Genomic DNA, 18,084 nt, shown 5'->3' with positions numbered 1-18,084 from the left:
TCTATACATAGTGCATAGCTACTGAGATTAGGGGCTAGAATCCTAAGTAGTGTACTCTTCCAGTGATTTTCCTAATTTTATATTTAGTCTCACTTCTACAAAATGTATTCCTCACCCCCACCTTACCTCACTGAGGAGAAAGTAAAACATAAGCAGAGGATAAATGACATTGTGAGAAGCAGTGATGAGTCACATCCCCCTTGTAGAAATGCTGAGCCTTTGGTGATGTGCCTGTATGGTTAAGAATGCAATTTACAAAGGTCTTGCTCTCCCAAACATATTAGTCATTTTTACCTTGAAGCTCGTGATAATCAGGTTCTATTTTCCAATGACACATCACATGAACAGGGTAGTCCTGGATTTTCATTGAGGAGTGCATGCCAAGGACAAAGACATGCTGTTTGTGTTCCTTCCTCACTGCCCTAAGGATCTTGGAAATTTTATTAGGAAGAAATTCTTTACTGTGAGGGTGATGAGACACTGGAACAGGATGTGTAGAGAAGTAGTGGCTGCCCCCTCCCTGGCAGTGTTCAAGGACAGGTGGGAGGTGTCCCTGCCTGTGCAGGGGGGTTGGAACTTTAAGGTCCCTTCTAATCCAAACCAGACAGTGATTCTGTGATTACTAAGTTGGGAAAAGGGGAAGGTGTCAGTGCTGAGCTACAAGACCATCATTATAGCTGAAAATAAATTTTACATGGTTTCTGTCTACATGAAGTAATTTTCAGAAGACGTCACTGAGTTACAACAGTTATTGGAGACAACTTATTCATGTAGATAAACAGAGCTGACAAGAGTAATACTATGTTTTGTTTTTTTTTTATGGGAGCCCTGTTTGTGCTTTTTGCATGAGAAATGCATTCAGTGACTTCAGAGAAACATTTCAGGGAGATCATACAGTCCAGTCTCTCATTTGTACAAAAAGAACAGCAAGTTTCTTCCCAAAGCTGTTGATGGGCTCAATATTTTTACAGACCTGGTCAGTGGACCAGCTCGTCTGTCTTGCATCAATGTAAGCTGACTTGAAAAATGGCTGAAGAAATGACATGAAATGTGGGCAAAATTCAAATAGTTATGAAAACCACAGGTGTCAGAACTCTCATTGCAGAAGTAATGGTCTGTTATGCTAATTAAACCATTTAGAATATAAGGGTACAAAAGTATTGATCTTTTACTCATAAGTAGCCCAAACCAGGGCTTTTTAGCATCCTGCAAAGAAGGAGCTTCCCTGGAAGTAAAAGGCTGTCCATGGCCCTCTTAATGGTCTTGCCAAAAAACTGCATTAACTTGTAGTGAATGAGGAGTCAGGCTGCAGCAACCAAACTTCCTTTATTAAGTTAGTGCTCTGACAAGGAAGACTTATTAGCTATGACCAGTGACCCTTTTATTTGTCATATGGAATGACAAAGCCTCAGAGGGATTGTCAAAACAAATCACTGCTGTTGTCTCTGAATGCCTTATTACTGTACATACTGATTCATTTGTAAAATAATTTCTTGCTGTGGAGGGCCTCCTGTGCCATTTGTGAATTCTTTGACTGTTGAAATTAATCATGGAAATGAGTTATTCAGTATACATGTAATCACGTGTCTTTGTCTTTCTCTAAACCTATGCTTGCACATGTATCACATTCAGTCATCTATACAGTGCCTGGTGCTGGGTAGTGCTACAGTACCTCTAATAGTACTGTGTCATGAGCAAGATTCAAATATTGGTCATTATGGTTCATAGAAAAGCTGTTTCACAGCCTGCTATGTTCCAGACATGGAGCATCACAATGGCAAGGAAGAGCAGATTGCTTTAATTACCCATCTGGAACTGCTCATGGGCTAGGAAGCATTGCAGCATATTCTACAGTTCCCTGCAGTCCCAAGGCAGTCAGCACCCCCCCCCCAAATAACCAAGAAACAAAATTGCTAGTGCTTTGTGACTCAGGAGATCCCATCCTAATATCAGATTCTGATATCCTCAACTGTGATTAAATTAAGGTAACTTCAGTCTGATGGAGTCCGTGGTTTTTTCCCAAAATTAGGTACCTGGATTAATACCACTCCCTTGGTACATTACAAACTGATTCATGTTCCTAGTGTGTTGGAGTGCTGTGGTGATGAGCTCTTTCTGTCCTGCCAATTAACTATGGAAAGTTGGATTAACTTTCGAAGCTATGGCTCATAGCAAGTGTCGAATAAATCTGTTGCAGGAGATTAATTTCCACATGAATCTGAAGATCATAAAGTGTTGATTATGTTTTTACTTACAGATATTGTGGATGCTTTATCAGATCCAAAGAAATTCCTGTCTATCACAGAAAAAAGAGCAGACCAAATGAGAGCTATGGGTATTGAAACTGTAAGTCAAATTTAATGATACAGTCCCTTTATATTCATACTATATTATGTTTTAAATAAAATGGTCTTTCTCCAACTGATGCTTGTTACCTTGCCATTTCTCTTTTTCAAATATAAGCCTCTTTGTCCTGTTCTGAAATACATGGGCTTATGTTAGTTAACATGTACTGAAATACCATTCACTAACTGACTTTTGGCAAACACATCCCTTGGAAGCAGAAATTTTGGGAAATGAGGAGGGAGCCATGTTTTAGTAGATCTAAAATAGGTTACAAATACTTTACTGAGTATACTGTTGTTTGAACGTTATGTTGCAGTTTCCCTAATTCTGTTTAAAGTAATCAAGTTCTGAAATTTCCCAACCCCCAACTTCTATGCTACAGGTAAAACAAAGTATTAATTTATTATGATGTGAATGTTTCTTCCAGAGTGATATAGCTGATGTACCAAATGACACTTCAAAGAATGACAGAAAAGGAAAAGCCAATAACGCCAAAGCCAACGTAACGCCTCAGAGTAGCTCTGAACTTCGACCAAGCACCACTGCAGGGTTTGGATCTGGGACTGATGCTAAGAAAGGTAGACAAAAATCACATGCCAATCCCTCAGTTCTGAAGTGATTCAGAAAGCCACAAAGAAGTACTCCTTACTCAGTTTTAGTTTCGCAGTTCTAATCATTCTTTCTCTTTAGAAGGTAACTTCTTTTTCCATTGAGCATGGTCTTTGTGTAGTTGCAATTAAGTGCTATATGTTACTAAAAGAGCTGTATGAAGCCAACACAGCTTTATTTTGCAACGTGACCTCTTTATGTAGCTGTATACCTACTGCCAACTGCCCTGTGTGATTTTAGTTGTTTACTGAAGATCTATTGTAGGAAGATGGATAGAAATGGCTATTTTCTGGTATACTCTACAGAAACTCTTCTACTTTTTTTCTCCCTCCACAAATCCCTTGGCAGGATTGCAGATTTAGGTAATTAAAAGTATTTAGGATTCATTGGATTCTGTGCAGATTTCCCAGCAATTAGAAATGTTTTCAATGTGTGATTTTTGCTTGGAAGAGTGATTATGGAAATGACATGTTTATTGTAAAAAATATCCATATCAAATGTGCTCATTTGTAGCTGAATAAGTATTTTTTTCCTCACTATTCACCATTCACTCTACAAAATCATTTTATGGAGTCAAATGGGATTATTTGTTTCTCACATATCATTACAGGTAATGAAGATTAAGTGAGCATAAAATTTGTAGAACTGAATGAAACACAATAAGTATTTCTTTTAATGGGCCACAAGATTAGAATCTACCTTGGCCCAGAGGGACTGGTATAAGTGAAAAGTAACACTGGCTGCTCTTGTTCTGAAACTTAACCAGACATGGGTGAATACACACATGTGAAGCAATCTCTTTAAGAAACAAGGTGCCATTAGGAGTCACTTTCAACAATAAACCAAGTTGTCTCTGACACCTGAACTCTTTCAAAGTTCTTTCCTGATGTAAAGCTCAGCAAGGTGCTTTCATATTTCGTGCATCATCACCAAGATGCGCAAGTATTAGATTTACTGTGCATTAATTAGGCATGAAATTTGATGGGATTGGCAGCTAATTCCTGGTTGCCATGGAGTCAGGCCTAGTAAACAAAGTAAATGAGTCTGAGTTTTAAAATAGAATTCTGAGGAAGTTTATTTACAATACATCATGGTTGATGAAGCCCTGATCTCACAGAAATTTCAGTGTTTTGGTACTATTCTGAAATTTGGATGCATTCTTCTTCTGCAACTTTTCTTATCAATGTTCTTGAATGTCAAAATAGAGTTGTCCATTTTTTATCCGATGTAATGATCCTTGTTTTGCATTGCTTATCTTTGTGATCTTTTAAGATCTGCATAATTCTGCCATTGTTACAACATACAACTCACCTTGCTATTAGAAATTAAGTATACAGCAAGATGGGCTGCATAAGAATTTTGAACTTTTTGTTCTCTCACTTTCCATAATAGTTAAGTGATTTGTATTTTGCAAAGCTTCAGCTTCTATCTGTGGATAAATCTGTTCCAGTCTCATTTACTAGACAAATGTTAATGCCATATAATTGGGCAGAATCTTATGTTTCAGGGAAAATTTTAAAAAGGTGTGTTCCCTAAGGAGCTTGCCTGCCTTCTCCCCCCTATTATTCCTATTTGTTTTATAGCCTCTAAATACTTTCCAGACATTCACCTTTTAAAGGCAGAAAGCCCTTTCAAGGCAGGGTGAATCTTACAGTCCAGAGCAGTTATAGTTCAGAGCAGTTAAATAAATATGTTTGTAGTGTTTTTATATGCAGGCAAACATTTTTATCTTAAAAGTCAGAAAAAAACCTATACGTTGCAAGTCTTGTCGCATTTTATTTACATTTTTATTAATGGTTACATGTAGGATGTGTTTAGTAGTTTTAAAAATCATAATATTTCACTCTATGATTTATTTCATCATAATATCATAATTATCATTATCATAATATTTCACTCTACATTTATTAAATCATAAACATGAAGTGAGATTGAGGTTTGTTTACATTGCAGTTAGGGTGATCAAAATGTTTTCATTTATTTAGACTGTATGGTTGGTCTTCTGTGATAGATTTGCTTACTGTATTGAATTTTCATTTGATTTTCCACTTCTTATGATTTTGTGTTTCTCCTTCATTTTAACTCTCCTTTAGTCTTGGAGGGTACTGTTGCTCCTTTTTTTATAGCCTAGTATTAATCAAAATTGAGATTTTACCTCCATTGACATACAGACTGCAGGTATATTTTCACTCCTACAGTTTTAGTGTTTTAAATTGAGGGGAAGTATTCCTAACCTCACTTAACCCTTTCTGTAGTCATGTAGAACCTTACTCAAGGAAGCTGCCCTCTGAAACCAGAAGTGCCAGAGAAATCTCTCAAGCTACCGACCAAAATTCTGGATTTTGCTTGGTTCAGCTTTTATGTACATAAATGGTTTGCTGTGTTTTCACAAAAGGAGCTTTTCCATTCCTAGTTTGCCATGTCTTAACTCTTAAGACCTAAGAAATTGAAATACACTCATTGATTAATTTCTTTTTTCACATGGCACTTGTGGAGCGCATTTGAAAAGAAAACTCAACTCTTAGCTGTATCATGATGAATGATTTTCTCATTAACCTTCAATTATTTTTAAGGTAGTGAAAAGCATTAATTAATTAACTTAAACCTATGTTTCTATGATAAAATTAAAATTTTAAAGTATGTGATATACTAGTATGAATGATGTTTTAGATAAACTGTATCAATACCTTCCTAGGTATAGACCTTATTCCTCAGGTGAAGATAGAAGATTTAAAGCAAATGAAGGTAAGTATGGACACAAGCTTTTCAAGATGTGTTCCTAATTATTTGTTCTAAACAGCCAGGATTTTATCTGGTTACAGTCAATATGTTCACAGACAAATTAATCCAACTTTGTCTTTGTAGGCTTATATAAAGCATTTAAAGAAACAGCAGAAAGAGCTGAATGCCTTAAAGAAGAAACATGCAAAGGTATGATCATTAAGAGCTCTCTGAGTAACACACTCAAATTGAAAAAAGTTGCCATGCTCACTACCACATACAGCTTCTGATTAAATTATAGGGAAAAAAAAAAAGTACAGTAGTTGAACCACCTGGAAATGCATATGTGATTTAAATGTACTGAAATAACTTCAATGAGCAAATTTTCCTTTAGCAAACCTTTGTATGTCTCCCTGAGTTTCAGCACATTTGTTTGACCCATATAAGCATCCAAAGCTCACCTTTTTCAGGTAATGATTTTATCTAGCTCTTTCTTGCATGACATATTGACAGACAGCTTGGAAAACAAAGGCTGTAATGATGTGAGAGGGTGCTGTACTGAAAATGGGCACTGGAGAAACTACAAAATCACCATAGACAACAGAATGTGTAAATGAAAAATAAAATGCCTTATTCTTCCTTCCTCATTTACATCTGGGTTAACTTCTTTATAGTCATCTTTTTGCTTGGAAATGTTAGCAGTGATGTCCCAAATACATACAATATTGTAACAAATATACATTAGAAAATCACAGCAAATTTTCTTCTGCCCTTGATCACTAGAAAACCATTATTCATGTTACAAAAAGAGGTATAACAAGAGAAGAAAGTATCTTAAGTTCTGAATTTTGGCAATGCATACAAAACTACTCTGGGCTTTTGGAGCAGTTACTCTTTTGCTCTCTGAAGATTTCGCTGCCTGTCTGATGTGATGTTGTTGCATGGGCTTTTCTGATATCAGTCTTTATTTTTGTGACTGTTTTGTCATGGAACACTGTGTCTGCACAATAAAGTATGAAGAAATTATTTTCAGTAATTGGTATTTTTGAGGGGCTCTTAGTCTTAAAAGTAGAAAGGGTGTGGTTAGTAGGTCAAGAGAGGTTCTCCTCCCCCTCTATTCTGCATTGGTGAGGCCGCACCTGGAGTATTGTGTCCAGTTCTGGGCCCCTCAGTTCAAGAAGGACAGGGAAGTGCTTGAAAGAGTCCAGCGCAGAGCTACTAAGATGATTAAGGGAGTGGAACATCTCCCTTATGAGGAAAGGCTGAGGGAGCTGGGTCTCTTTAGTTTGGAGAAAAGGAGACTGAGGGGTGACCTCATCAATGTTTTCAAATATGTAAGGGGTGAGTGTCAAGGAGAAGGAGTTAGGCTCTTCTCAGTGGTGACCAGTGATAGGACAAGGGGTAATGGGTGTAAATTGGAGCACAGGAGGTTCAAGTTGAATATCCGGAAACATTTTTTTACTGTAAGGGTGACAGAGCCCTGGAACAGGCTGCCCAGGGGGGTCGTGGAGTCTCCTTCACTGGAGACATTCAAAACCCGCCTGGACACGTTCCTATGCGAGGTACTCTAGGTGGCCCTGCTCTGGCAGGGGGGGTTGGACTAGATGATCTTTTGAGGTCTCTTCCAACCCCAAGGATTCTATGATTCTATGATTTCAGACTCCTAACTTGATGCAGAAGGGAAATGAGGGATTTTTTCATTTTGCTGTTGTTTTATGAGTGTGCAAAGCCCGTGCTCAAGAAAAAGTGTCTGCTACCCACACTTCTGGACAGGGACGGTTTCTAGACCTTCATAGGGTTGATCCATTAGGGAACTTCTTATTTTTAAACACTACATTCTCATTTATTTGAAAAACATCCAGCAGTTCACTATAGCAGATTTTTTGCAAATGAAAATTCACAATGGTACCCCGATTACTTAGGAAACAGCCATGTTCAGTGATACATGTCCCTGATATATGTGACCCACATATGGTATCTTAGCCAAGACTGAGCTTGCTAATCTTAAAAAATTGATCTATCTGTTCAGCCTTGCACTTGTTTCTTCTAATGAGAGGAAAAAAACTGCCAGCCACAATCTGGAAATGCTGTGCACTCAGAAGGGCTTCACCATCAGCTCAAGCACAGCTATTTCAGAGCTGAGCCAGCCTGTGTCCTGCTGATCTTAAGTACAGAGTGCAAGTCTGTCCTAATAAGAAAGTGTCTTGAGTGTGCCTTGCTAAAGGCTCTAGGAAGAAAAACCTCTTCAATTTGGAGAGAAGAGTCTGAGCAGAAAAGTGTGGCTCTTTTACTTCACAGATGATCTTAGGGAACTGCTTGGTGTACTCATCACATTTTTAAAATGCATTTTATGAGCTGGGATGCAGCAGGGATCAGAGCTATATGGTTAGTTACCTGTGATCAGCTAGAGGAAAGCAGCGTATTAAGCAGACTGAACTTAATAGTTCCAGAAATAGGTTGGTTCTCATTTAACCATATACACACCAGAGAATTGGAGGAATAAGTAAAAAGAAAGGAATTATTCATGTTGTTTAAGGAAAGGAAGCTCCAATGCTTTTTCCATCTAAAGTGGATCTTGAAAGATGTGTTGTGGAAAAAGCAATCATGCCAGTGTGGAAGTACCTCTGCATATTATCACTACTTTGTTTTTCCTGTATGGCAGAGCTCCTCACAACTGTAAAACCCAGTAAATGCACACACAGAGACACATCACACACTATGGCTTCACTTTATTATGGTTTGGTTATTATTACTTTTTTTTTTAAGAGAAGGACATTTGGGCAGGTGGAGGTACAGTCTTCACTGTTCCTTTTTTTCTTGTGTAGGAAAAATAAGACATCTACTGTAAGTGGGGTGAAGTTCATTAGATTGGCAGAAAGGTCACAGTTCTTAGTGTCATCATTACTAGGCAGCCAGTCTGTGACCGATAAAATTAAATTTGCCCAATCCCTGATGGTTTCACAAAGTCTATGAATAGTTAGGAGTTGAGATTTCATTCAAGATTGAGAATCATGTAAAAGGTACATATGTAAAGCTCTGCAAAGACAGGGAAGTGCTTTTAAAGTAGTGTTGTAAAAAAAGGATTGTAAAGCAATGCTAGAGCAAGTAGAAATTAAAAACAGGAAAAACTATTGAATGCTGGATAGTGTCAATATTTTACAGCAAGTTCAGTTTCAGAGTTGGTGTGCAAAATAGTTTCTCTGCTTCAGAAGAATCTCTTCAGTGTTACAGCAGAGCTGATGCCTCTAGTTTTTAAACTAAGTGCTCTGCTTAGTCTGTGGCCTGGCTATGAAGGAGCAGTTTAAAGGGGAGAGTGAGTATTCTCTAGGCTGGTTTAGCCTCTGGAAAGGTAATTCTGCAGGGATATGACTGAGGTAGCATTGTGCTGCTGCTGGGATTGCTAAAGAACAGATAACTGCTCTTGTGAGTGAGGAACATGATCCAAACCTCAGATCATTTGCTTGCAGTGTGAAGTGGTTTCATGTAACAGGGCATTGTGTATCTGGAATAAGAGGTCACCTTGAGAAAACAGTGAAGGTTTGCCAGATATGCAAAGAACGTGAGACATGATTCTTTAAAAGGAGGGGGAAAAACCAAGGGGTGGGAAACTAACACAGATTTCTTTGATGATGCAATGAGAAATACAGTATTTTTAGGGGGCACAAGCACACAGTATATGTTGCAAGGATTATATTTTCAACTTTGTAGTTGTCTCCTAGAGTGAATACTTTGTCATCTGTTGGACAGTAAGCAAAGCTGGTCAATTGGGATAAGACAGGAAAGAAGTGTCACTGTCAAGAAATTAGTGAGCTTTCTTGAGAATCTTCAGCTTCACAAAGGGAAGTTTGGAAAGTACTTTGCTTGTAAAGGAACAATCAGCATTATTTTACTGCCTAAGATTACTGAGGTGCCACAAGATTTAGTGGGGTCTGAGAAGCTGGTACCAGAAAGGCCAGGCCCCTGAGATTCTTTCTCTGTGACAAATGTCATTGCTGGCATGTTCTTTCAATTTAAAGTAGGTTAGCATCTGCTGAGAGGAGTTTGAATCTGTTGGCCAGTGTGGGGATTGTGCTTTTTTACATCATCTATAATACTGCCATTTCAAGGCATTTTTGTTTGACCTTTGAAAAACAGTGGCAAATTAATATAACGATCACCATTTTTTTAAATATCCACATTAAGAATAACTTTCTCTTGAATCCCAGGTCTGGGAACCTGTGCTTTTGGTGATTTGAAAATAATCTGTCCAGCTACTTCTGTATATTGCAGAAATGCTTTTCTTTAAACAATACGTTCACAAAAGCATTGGCACTATGCTGGGCAGTTTTTGAAAGAAACTAATTCCTGCTCACATTCCCTGAACTAACTTGAATCTCCTGGTATGAATACAAGAATGGCTGATGTGTGTCAGTGACTTCCATTGGTTTCTTTCTTTTTTTAACAAGGTAGATCTTGAGTGCTGTTTAGGTAAATTATCTGAGGTGGTGGCACAGGTAGATAGGGTATAAAGGCCCGGACGCATACTTATGACAGAGTCTCAGTCACTGATTTAATCTGTCTGCTTCTTTGGGACCCAGTTGAATTTTAATATTTTACAGGGATGTCGCATGTTTTTTGTTTTTCTTGGGTTACACACAAGACAAAGGATAGCGAAGGATTTTCTTGATATCTTCTCTAACAGTCAGCATCACCCACAGATGATTGTGGAATACAGTTTTAGCAGTTTCAGACAAGCCAGTGGTAGTTATAAGTGCCTCCTTACGGAGTTTAATATGGGCATAGACAGAAACCAGAACTGTGTAATTACCAGTCAGAAACATGAATCCTAGAGTTCATCTCCTGTACATTTTACTGACATTGAATAAATGTACTGTTTGAAATGATGCCTAGTAAAAAAAAAAGTAACAGATTATATCAATGTCCCAATGCAAAAGAGATAGTACTAAAGAACATGGGACTCTAGATAAATAAGGTCCTGTATGATTGTTAATTTGGAAATAGTAGTTTCTTTTTCTTTATTTTCTCACTTAAGAATTCTGAAATTAAAATCCTACAGACTTCATTTTCCAGTTGTACATAGGTGTATTTATATTGCTTTAGAGGAATACCAGGCAGGAATAACAGTCTGTGTCATAGGAACTTATTTTGTCTTCTCTTCAGTAACATAAACTGTAATTTTTATCCCATTCTCCTTTTAACAGAAATATGTATGATTGTTCATTTTTTTCCATGGACAGCACTGTGATCCATTAGGTGTCTTCTCAGAACACTGGCTGAGCTGTAGCTTCAGTTCTTAATGTAATCATTAAATGTAAATTACGACTATATTAGCATAAGAGGTGTGTGGATTCCAGTTGCAGGTTCAAGGGACTTCAGGAAGTCATGAGAGACCTAACAGAGGAGACTTTTATCTGCAAAAGTAGTCTGAATCAAAGAAGACATTACCACATTAAAATTTGTTTGCATCTGAAAACAAAATATACCAACAGTATTTTACATTGCTATGAAACCACTCATATTTCTTAGAATCCTGACAGAAGTTTGGGAGACAGAAGTTTGTGATGAATTTTCCTTTGAGCATAAACAGAAAATCAAACTCATATGAGCTCATTCATTTTAAAGGGTGTTAAGTCATGTAATTCAAAGGACCTCATGTACAGAGTTGATTTCTAGTGCTCCTTATGCCTCACATGTGGTTTGGTATTAGCCCATCTTCCTCTTCTAGTTTTTTTTATATTGTGTGTAAACAAACACATGTTCCATGAACTGCATTTTTTTTCCCCATCATTCTTTTGTTTTGAGGTAACTATCTACAATATTTTTAAGGTTCACTATGGATCCTCATTTTCCAAGCAAAGAAGGATGTTTTAGCACTTATGGTGGAATATCTGGAACCTTTACTACCAGATATTCTAAAACAGGTTAAATTCCATTGTCAAAATTAACTGGTTGTATACTGCATTGATATTTGTAGTCTAAGAAAGTTAAACATTAAGCTTCCAGCAACCTAACTGCAAGGTCCTGCTGTCTTCCAGGAGCACAGCGCTATGCAGAAGTTGCACTGCACACAAATTGACAAAATAGTGGCACAGTATGATAAAGAAAAGGGATCATACGAGAAAATGTTAGAGAAGGCAATCAAGAAGAAAGGGTAAGATACTATTTTAAATACTTTTTAAATACTTTTCTTAGACTTAAATTTTATGCTTTTGTGGTCTGTAATAAAACATTTGTAAAAAGGTCATTCATATGAATGAATTGCAGCTTGAACCAGTGTCCTACATCAAACTGAGTGTGAGTTGCTTGAAGCAGTGGGCCATAAATACTGTACTTCCTTTGCCTTTCTCTAGTCTTCTGGTATCAGAGTTTAAAAAGTAAAAGCAAAGGAATTGCCTCAAATTTTTATTTATGTGGTCTCATCTGGTCTTGCTGCATTCCCCAGGGAATGTCACTGTTGTGTTCAGTGAGACCAGACAAAAGTCTAATTAGCTTTAATGACCAATAAGAAGCAATGATTTGGTATTGGGGAAAAAGGTGACTTTTTTTTTTTTTCTGTGCTGTCAAGCTGAAGTTTCTTTTTAGCAAAAAACCCTCCAGAGCCTCAGCTGAAATAAATCAGTATTCCTCCTTTGACTTGAGTGAAGCTGTTTGGGTTTTCAGTAGTTAAAGGCCTGGGACATTATCTGTGTGAACCTCTTACTCATACTGCAAAAGTTCCTGGAGCATACTCTTGACTTGTATAAAATCTCCCTAGTGGTATCCTATCTAGGATAGAGTAGTGGAACCTGCCTTTGCTTTGCTGCCGTGGTGTAACCTGGCAGCAGTTTCTCCTCTCCACCCTTCACACCATGGCTGACATTTCATTGAGACAGTGATTTATAATTTAATAGTGTGAACTAAAGCAGGAATTCCTTTGTTGAGTACTTTATGAAGCTATGTTAATAGCCTTAATTTCATTGTGTTGTCATCTGGCAACCAACAACTGGCAACCAATTCACTGAACACAGATGCCTCTTTGGCACTGGATTCTTCAACAAATACTTTTTGGCTTATAAATGATTTGGAATTGCAGTGGGTTTTGAATGTGGATGTTATAAAGTTGCAACAGAACAGAAACAAAACTGTCAGAAGGAGGGAAGGATAATTCTCCTTTCTACATTATGAAAAGCTCACAAGCTCTTTTAAAAGCTTGCATTGTTGTTTTTATTTTGGTTGGGGTTTTGTCCAAGAAAGGAGAACTGAAAGCAACCACATACTTCAAAGTAGTTCCCTCCAAAAAATTACTTCTCTAAACAGAGAGAGAATGATGACAGGACCAATTATCTTACTGAGGCTTTGATTCAATTTCCATTGAATATAACACAGCAAAAAGTTATTTATATATCTGGATTTATAACTACAACCTATTTACTACACTGGCAGTGAACTAAGCCCTGGGCATTGCACCATAATCTTAAAGAGAGAAAGGCTTCCCAGCCCTGCTGTTTAAGAATCACAAGAAGAGTCACAAATCAGTTTGTTGCCCAGAAGAGAAGCCAGTCCTTCTGCCTGACCAGGCAAAGTGGCAAATGAAGGTCTGTCAGTGTTAAAGGTGTTAAATGGTAGTCTGTGTGCAGTAAGAGTGGAAAGAGATGGGTTACAATGGTTCCCTGAGCAACCCCAGATGTCACAAGTATAAAAATAGTTAATCATTGGCTTGCCACTTTGACATAGTTTCATTGGCTACTTGCAGTGTCTTAATTCTATAACATTTTTGTCAGGGACAACTTTATGATAGGAAAAAAAAATTAGAATTTTAAATAAAATAAAACACACACAAAAGTCAGAAATTACTATTCCAGAAGCAGATCTTGTGCACAGTAGAACACCATTCCTTGCCATGAGGCCATACTTCCCATGTACTCCAGAGCTCTCAGTGATCTGATGGCTCCTCATTGTTATGAGACTAAATATTGGTGTCTAATTAACTGAATCAAATCCAACATCAGCACAGACTTCCTGTGAAAACACATTTTATTCTGTATCAAAGTGCTCAAAAGGCTTCCTTCAGGATCATTGTGTACACTGCCCTGAAAGCCCATTCAGGAAGACACTTCCACACACACTTCTCTTCACCCTAATGGTGCAATGTATTTAAGGACGTGCTTAGAAGTGAACACATTGGTTGAGACTTAAAGACTTTATTCATGTGACATGACCTAATGATTAAGGGGTGCTGGGTTCAGTGAATACAGGACATGCTCCATTTACTTGGCTATCTATTTGGAATTTTTACAAGAAATTGTAATTGAAATCATCAGATACTTCCTGAAAAAAAGGCTTTTTGATAAGTTTATAGAAGACTTTTTATTTTATTATGCAATTTGTTGTGGTCCATTTCTACCACATGGTGTGACTAATGTCAACTGCATATTGTTCAGCAAAGTAGAATTTTTTAATCACATGCTAATTCACAGACAGATGGACAGGATTTTGCTTCCCATGCTATTTTTGTCATACACTTCAAATGCTTACAAAACTCTGAAATGGAATTGAGAGCATGTAAAGACCTTTCTGATTTATCAGGACTGTCCAGAAATACAAGTGTATGTGTGCGCATGAGCACAGACTTGTGACATTGGGTTGGGCTTTCCCTGGGTGTTTGTTCCTGACTGTGTCTCCTAGACTATGCCAATGCATCTGGGGAGAATTCTTGTTACTTCCAGCCTGGCTGGAAGTTGAGATAAGGGATCAGCTAGTGGTTTTGATGACTAGGATTGTGCAAAGTCTAGTGATTGAAACAATTACACTAATCTGGGATAAAATACGTTCAATGCACCTAAGGAACAATCTCTTTCATAGTGTAGGACAAATCACCTATGAATTATAAGACAGACTCATCACAGTTACACACATGCATCATCAAAGACACTCTTTGAAGCTGTTTCTTTTTCAGGCAGAGGTAACAGTGGTCAGAACCTGTCTCTATAACTTTATGTTAATACAAAAGTGTCAAATGAGTGATAGAAATCTCCACAGAAGAGATTTCCTTGCTTTGACTAGAAATTAAATGAATAGTCCTTCTGGTGGCCCTTGGGAACACAAGGCACATCATACGACTATTTTCAGTAAGGGCTTCCCTAGTACTGTTTGATGATAAAGTTTTCTGCTAATTTCCATAAGTTTTGCAGTACTTTGATATTAAAATAGGATTTAAACTTGTTAAGAGTTTTGTAAATCTTCTTTTCTAGAGCAAACATGGATTTTCATTATTGCAGTCAAGTAATAACAGACCGGCTCCATTCGGCTCTCTCCACACAGTGGAGTTACATCAGTGGATGGTCTGATACAGAAATACTACATTAAACTTAAAATAGACTCCTCTCAATATATTTGATTATTCCAAACAAACAAACAAAAAAAAAAAAAACCCAAAAAAATACCCAGACACTTCCAATGTGTGAATTTATATTCTGTTGTAAAAACCCATCACTGCAAAAAAAGGGAACAAAATTGGAAAGATGGAGCTTGTCAGCCTTCAAAAATGTATTGACTTCGGCGAGACAGTAATTGAAATTACTCTTGTAACTGCAAAGGAGTAGTTTGTCTGTGCATCTGTCCCACCCAGTGCACAGCCCAATTAATTTGGCCAAGTGAAGGAAATTCTGGGTGAGAGGTAGAGGGTAGTCTCCTAACCCACATGCACATGAGAGGAGCTTCAGTATGTCCTCAGACATTTTCTCAGCCCATTCCTTAGGATCATTAAACAAGATGTGCAACTTGCATTCAACCCCATTCAACACCAAAGGCCTTGTAGAATTCAGCTCATTGAGGACTGAAGATTGTCTTCAAGATTTATTGCTTTCTGGCTCTATATAAGGTCTGTGATGGCTTGGATTTATCCATGTGGGTTGGCATCATCTGCAAGGACAATGATGTCCCTTTTGCAACCCATTTATTTCTTTTTTTTCTTGCTGGGAACATTTAGACTTTCAATAGGTGTTTAAATTTATTATGCCCAAATTGCCCTGTGAGGCAGTTACTGAAATGACTGACTTTTCTCTGCCTCAAACTAACAAGAAATAGCAAAGCTTACCTTTGGAACAGGATAAAATCATGGCAAGGCAATGAATATGCCTGTAAGTTTCCAGGCAGAAGCTGGTTTCTTTTGGCAAGGTATTTTAAGCCTGAAAAAGGAAACAAGTACCACAAATGGAGATGCTTGACACATCCTCAGCAACAGAATAATTGCAGGGCCAATCTAGAATTAATTGTGTGGTGGTTGAATTGAATGATCATTAATCCAACAATATTTTGTAAGTTGTGAATAAATTGCCAGAAGAAATAATTTCATTCCAATACGCCACAGCACTTCAACTTTAATTAAAATTTTAATTACTAAGGGCTGACAGAATGGGAAGATGTTTAACTTGTGGCACAGATTTGTAATTTTACTTTTTTTTTTTTTTTTTTTTTAGAGGAAATAATTGTCTTGAATTGAAGAAAGAAACAGAAATTAAAATTCAGACACTGACATCAGATCACAAATCTAAGGTAAGCAAACAGCCAATTTTAACACATGCAACATCTGAAAGAGATTTTGAGACCCAAGTGGCAGTTAATTTTCTTGGAAGCATATGAATGATTTCCAGCAATAATAACATGTTGAAAAGAATGAGAGTAATCGAGTGTCTAAAAGTGTTTCTTAAAAAAATTTTTAAAAGCAACATCAATTTCCTGCCCTTTTAGAGTTATTGAAGAAAGTGCCACATTCATGCCTCATGAAACTAAACTGGTCGTTTTTGTCACTTCTAGCTAAAGAAAGAGGTGAACAAATTCTTTATGATATTTGGATGCTAATTTTTTTCTCAAAATATATACATAAAGAAGTTTCTTGTGTATTTTCCCTCATTGCCACCATGGACAATATTTGCTAGTCTGTCCCTTGAGGAAGGAGGAATCCAAGTTGCTCTTGAACCAAGTGCCTTCTTATTTCCAGTTTTGGTTTTTTTTTCTCTCTAGTGCTTCTTTCCATTGTGTTCTCCAAGGTGCTCCAAGGAGAATAACCATGCTCTGAGACTCAGCCTCAATACATGTGAAAAAGCTGTTCTTAAACTGTGGTTCATGGCTCACATTTTGTTGCTTAGAGCTGCTTCCTCTATAGTTCCATACCACTGCTATGCTCTCTAACTACATATTTCCTTTGAAAGTTTTATCTTACACCTGTTGATGTGCTTTCAAGTCTCTGAAAGGTATCCAAAGTAGTGGGTGGCTGGTACACTAGAAGACACACCCATGTACAAAATCATATGGATGGAGAGGAGTACTGGACACTGACCACAGTATATACAAGAGAGTTACTGTAAAAGTTGATAACCTCTGAAGAGAGTCAGAGAATTATAGACAATATAAACAAAAGCAGCCACATCTTTGAACTAGGATAAAGTAATTTTCATCTTTTCTTCTTCTAATTTTATTATTTGTTATTTGGAGAAGATCCTATTTTTCTTAAAAAGGTTGGTTTCTTAGTGCTGCTGGCTCAGCCAAAGATACTGGAAAAGCCCCAGGAATCAAATTTAGTGTTATGTCTTATCTCCCTATCTCCTCCTGTGAGAAGTCCAGAACCATAACCTCAAACAAAAATGAATTATCAACAACTTTAAAAAAAAACAGATAATTCATGCATTTCTTGGTGAAAAAACTCTCCAAGGAGCACTAGTTCCCTATCATCCAGACATAAGCTCCAAATCTCATTTGAAGTTATGCTGTGTAGAAATTTGTTTGCCATCATCTCTGCTTCTCACTTGTGTCATTCACAGTCCAGAAGTAAGAGGTGTGATTTGTACACAACAAATATCAAAGTGTTCATTAATCTTCCAAAGCCAATGAACGTGACTCGTATTTTACCTTTCCACAAATATGTGCAGTTTCTGAGCTCTGCTGCTTTCAAATATGTTCCCTTGAATTTAACACATACCTGGAAATGAGATTGATTTTTGTCCACACCCGTATCAGGTTTTAAGATGACATTTTCAAAGGAAACTTAAATATAAGCTCCTTTGATATGTCAAGCCTCTGTATGTTAGTTAATTCCTCAAGAACTCCACAAGTCATTTATTTCTGTGGTTTTCTCTAGGTCAGTAATTTTCAGTGTCTTGCTCACTGTACTTCCATCAAACTTGCCCAGATTTTAGTATTCTCACAGGCTTCTTTTGTTTCATTTGCCATCTGTGAGCCCTTGATTTATTCCTGGAGATCATTCAAAAGTTTGCAAGCAACAGGTTGAAAAAGCAGTTCTCAAGACTGTAGGGAAATTAACTTTCTCCTAGACGAAGGTAGGTTCAATTAAATCAGATTAAATTCTGAGATGCTGAATGCATTACACAGATACAGTGGGAGTTTGATTAATTAACAGTTGTTCAGTATTTC

At 37.3% G+C, this 18,084-nt stretch overlaps 1 protein-coding gene across 1 annotated transcript in view; it reads left to right on the top strand.

The window, feature by feature from the left end:
* PLCB4 (phospholipase C beta 4) overlaps window positions 1-18,084 on the top strand; it is a 196,212-nt gene that overhangs the window by 161,039 nt on the left and 17,089 nt on the right. Inside the window, exons 28-33 of the mRNA XM_030448201.1 lie at window positions 2,258-2,346; window positions 2,774-2,924; window positions 5,651-5,700; window positions 5,821-5,886; window positions 11,712-11,827; window positions 16,134-16,209. Coding sequence (XP_030304061.1) covers window positions 2,258-2,346; window positions 2,774-2,924; window positions 5,651-5,700; window positions 5,821-5,886; window positions 11,712-11,827; window positions 16,134-16,209 — 548 coding nt within the window. The remainder of the gene's footprint in view (window positions 1-2,257; window positions 2,347-2,773; window positions 2,925-5,650; window positions 5,701-5,820; window positions 5,887-11,711; window positions 11,828-16,133; window positions 16,210-18,084) is intronic.

The sequence above is a fragment of the Calypte anna genome, chromosome 3, assembly GCF_003957555.1.
Source record: "Calypte anna isolate BGI_N300 chromosome 3, bCalAnn1_v1.p, whole genome shotgun sequence".
In the NCBI taxonomy this organism is placed as follows: Eukaryota; Metazoa; Chordata; class Aves; order Apodiformes; family Trochilidae; genus Calypte; species Calypte anna.
Note: the sequence above shows the minus strand (reverse complement) of the source record. Positions and strands in the feature narration are given on the sequence as shown.